Here is a 4126-nt window from a genome sequence, read left to right as displayed (position 1 = left end):
TCTTTCTAAAATAATCCTTTGCATATACTTTGGTAGGTAATTTTCCTTTTAAACTTGGGTTTTGCTTTGTAGAAGTTTTATGTTTTTATGCATTCAAATTTGTTTAAATAGTCCTAGGAAACTAATACTGGTGCTAATAGAAAAAAAAAATTCCATACAATGTAAATTCTTGATTATTTAGTTTAAAAGTGTGAAGTGGGAGATGGCAAGCAAAAGTGTGAAGTAGGAGGTGGCAAGCAGGAATTTTTTCAAAAGACCCGGGGTCGATTTGGGACCACGCGCCGCAATGGGGAAGGGACTCTAACGGTTGAGTAACACCCGGAAGCCGTTAGAGTCTGTGCTTCACTTCCGTTCCAGTCTCGGTGGCAGCTGGATCGCTCGACAGAGTGCCGCCGGTAGTTGGCCAAGATGCCGAATATCAAAATCTTCAGCGGCAGCTCCCACCAGGACTTATCCCAGAAAATAGCCGACCGCCTGGGCCTGGAGCTAGGCAAGGTGGTGACTAAGAAATTCAGCAACCAGGAGACCTGCGTGGAAATTGATGAGAGTGTGCGTGGAGAGGATGTCTACATCGTTCAGAGTGGTTGTGGCGAAATCAACGACAGTCTAATGGAGCTTTTGATCATGATTAATGCCTGCAAGATTGCTTCAGCTAGCCGAGTTACTGCAGTCATCCCATGCTTCCCTTATGCCCGACAGGATAAGAAGGATAAGAGCCGGGCCCCAATCTCTGCCAAGCTTGTTGCAAATATGCTGTCTATAGCAGGTGCGGATCATATCATCACCATGGACCTACATGCTTCTCAAATTCAGGGCTTTTTTGATATCCCAGTAGACAACTTGTATGCAGAGCCAACTGTCCTGAAGTGGATAAAGGAGAATATCTCTGAGTGGAAGAACTGCACTATTGTCTCGCCAGATGCTGGTGGAGCTAAGAGAGTGACCTCCATTGCAGACCAGTTGAATGTGGACTTTGCTTTGATTCATAAAGAACGGAAGAAGGCCAATGAAGTGGACTGCATGGTGCTAGTGGGAGATGTGAATGATCGTGTGGCTATCCTTGTAGATGACATGGCAGACACTTGTGGTACAATCTGCCTCGCGGCTGACAAACTTCTCTCAGCTGGAGCCACCAGAGTTTATGCTATCTTGACTCATGGAATTTTTTCTGGCCCAGCCATTTCTCGCATCAACACTGCATGCTTTGAAGCAGTGGTAGTCACCAATACCATACCTCAAGAGGATAAGATGAAGCATTGCTCCAAAATACGAGTAATTGACATCTCCATGATCCTTGCAGAAGCCATAAGGAGAACTCATAATGGGGAATCTGTTTCCTACCTGTTCAGCCATGTTCCTTTATAACAGAATAACTTCTAGGTTATGCTATTTTAAAATAAAATAAGATTAATAAAAATAAACCTTGCCTTTATTTTTTCTTAGGTTTGATTAGAAGTTCAGCAGAAGAGTCAGCTTGCTGCAGTGTAACTTTGTACATCCCACATCAGGTATATAAGAGTTTACCTTAAATTAGGGAAAAACAGGTTAAGAATAATCACTAGGATTTCCTGACTGGGTTGTCTCATCTGGCTTCCTTGATGATTTTGTGAGCCCAGCAGCTTTAACTATAGCCCTTCTGCTGCAAGATTTCAGACTTTTGAGGGTGTTTTGTAGAGGTATTTGAAAGTGATTGGAAAGCTTATGTGTGAATGCTTCAGAGTTTTCTTTTTTCAGAACAACTAGCAATAAAGCCACCCAATCTACCCCCTGGCCCCAACCCCCACTTTGTGTCACAAATTCTCCGAGTTCTATGCTCAGTTGCAGCAAGAGCCCTGAGCAACCACAAAATTAGTTCTGGTTGCTAAACCCCCTGAAAGGCAGGAATAGATAACTTTCAGCTTGAGCAGCCACTGGGATCTTGAGAGGAAGCAACAAAGTACAGCAAATGCTTCTTGAGAGGAGGAAGATAGATCTGTCACCATCTATTTGGAGACTATCTATCTTGGATTCTCAGTTATACCTGTTGCTTTTGATTTAGCTTTACCTCCACCCATCTTGACCTTTTCCTTGCTAAATATCCTACTGGGCCCAAACGGTCAGGGTACCCTAGTCTTCTGGAAAGCAAACCCACTTTTTGCTATGTAATCGCTAATATTTATATTAGTTATTTTTGCTGTAACTTAATCTTCCTTAGTCTGTTACCTCCCATGGTAGTAGATGTTGGGTGACATTGTAGTGCCTTTTGTTAAATTTAAACATTTAATTTTTATCTCTCTTCCTTGTATTTTGTTGGCCCCTTGAAGGACCTCAGATTTATATTTTTAAAGTGTTGTTATTGTCCTTTTTAGGGAAAACCAACAAAATATCTGCATATGTGTGTGGGGTGGAGAGGAGTGGTACAGAGCACCACACCTAGATTTATCATGTGAAATTTCTGATCTCCAAGAAAAAGAAAATTGCTAAGAATTTCCAAAGAGTAAAAAATAAAGTTTTAAAGAAACAATGTTCAGATTGCTTTAAATTTTTCATTTGAACTCTTGGGCAGTAAGCAAAATGGTATAATTTCCTTACAGTTCTAAAGGAATATTATTTTTAACCTAAATTTCTGTGCTTAGCCAAACTATCATTGACATATGAAGACAGTATTAAGGAACTCAGAAAATACTACTATTAATGTTTCCTGAAAGTACTTCTTGGAGATACTGAAAATAAAAAACATATACAGCCAAGAAGAACACAGAGAATAAAAGAGATGGTGGTAAGCAAAAAAGAGACGTGAAACTGATAGAAAAATCATTTTTATGAAGTTACTATAAGGATTATGGCCGTTATTAAGGTAAAACTCACATAAAAATTGGGCCACATTATGAAGTAATTTTTTAAAAAATCTGTAAAATACCAGATGATACCCACAAAATACGGGAGGCTGGGAGGAGTTAGGGTTAGTGTAAATATATTCAGGATCTTGTCTAGTTTTGGATGGAGGTTATCAACAACAATCATTCACATTATAGAAAAACCTGAGTTTAAACAACGTATTTTCCAAAATTCAAGGGCAAGGAGCAAGCCAGAGAATAAAGGAATAGGATAAATAGCTTCCAGACTCCTAGAAAGAAAAAAAAGGTGGAGTGGGAGTTTGGGGGAGAATAAGCAAAACTCCACAAATCGAGCTGAAGATAGGAAATAAGAAAGAAAACATAGCAAGGATAAAGTGCCAAATATGTACTATCACAAAAGTCAATAGGTTGATTTTATAAAAGATACATTTTTAGATTGGGTAGCTAAAATGCCTAATAATATGCTATTTATAGAACACACATCTAAAAAGTTTGGTATAAAGAGATAGAGAAAAATATACCAAGTAAATGGTAACAAAAAGAAATGAGCAATCATAGTTTTAGTCAAAACAAAAGTGGAATGTGCTTTGCTGATTAAACCCACCAATAAGTTATAATCATCGTGAATCTTTATCCACCTAACAACTCAACATGGAAATATAAAAAGAAAAACAAAACAGTGAGAATATAAGAAGAAATGAATAATGTACAATCATCATAATCAAAGAAGGAAATTTTGACAAAACTCTCATAAATTATCAAGAAAAGGTATTATAGGGTTTAAATGACTCCATTATCACAACTTAATATAGAAATTAAACATAATTTACAATTCAAGCATGCATGAAGCAAATATAATAGGTTTCACAGGTTTTAAAGATTTTTTAAAAAGAAAAAATACATAATAGTTCATAAAAAGTCTTAATAAATTTTTGAAAGAAATGTATGTAGACCATATATAGCACAGCAACTTTACTACTATCAACAATATTATTAAAAAATAAAACTCTCAGTAAAATAAGAATAGAACAAAGCTCGCTTGACTTGCTAGAGAAAATCTGGTATAGACCTAATTAAGGGCATACTTAATGATGAAACATTGAAAACATTCTCATTAAATTTCTAAACCAATGGGAACAAGGCAAGGAAAAAAAGAGAGGTATCATTACCAGAAGGAAAGACTTTCATTATTTGAAGATGTTGTGATTGCCAACAAAAATTCCAACAATGAAAAGAAAAACTCAGAATTCATAAGAGAGGTCAGTAAAGTGAAAGTATGTAAGATAAAA

General features: G+C 37.1%; 1 protein-coding gene across 1 annotated transcript; it reads left to right on the top strand.

Annotated features, from left to right (window-relative positions):
* The first annotated feature begins 334 nt into the window (after positions 1-334).
* Positions 335-1410, top strand: PRPS1L1 (phosphoribosyl pyrophosphate synthetase 1 like 1). The gene has a single exon (XM_033192767.1). It carries the CDS (start codon positions 409-411, stop codon positions 1363-1365), a length of 957 nt encoding a protein of 318 aa, XP_033048658.1. The 5' UTR covers positions 335-408; the 3' UTR covers positions 1366-1410.
* The last annotated feature ends 2716 nt before the right edge of the window (positions 1411-4126 follow it).

This window comes from Trachypithecus francoisi, unplaced genomic scaffold, assembly GCF_009764315.1.
Source record: "Trachypithecus francoisi isolate TF-2019V2 unplaced genomic scaffold, Tfra_2.0 Lachesis_group4, whole genome shotgun sequence".
NCBI lineage: Eukaryota > Metazoa > Chordata > Mammalia > Primates > Cercopithecidae > Trachypithecus > Trachypithecus francoisi.
This window is presented reverse-complemented; position numbering and strand designations above follow the sequence as displayed.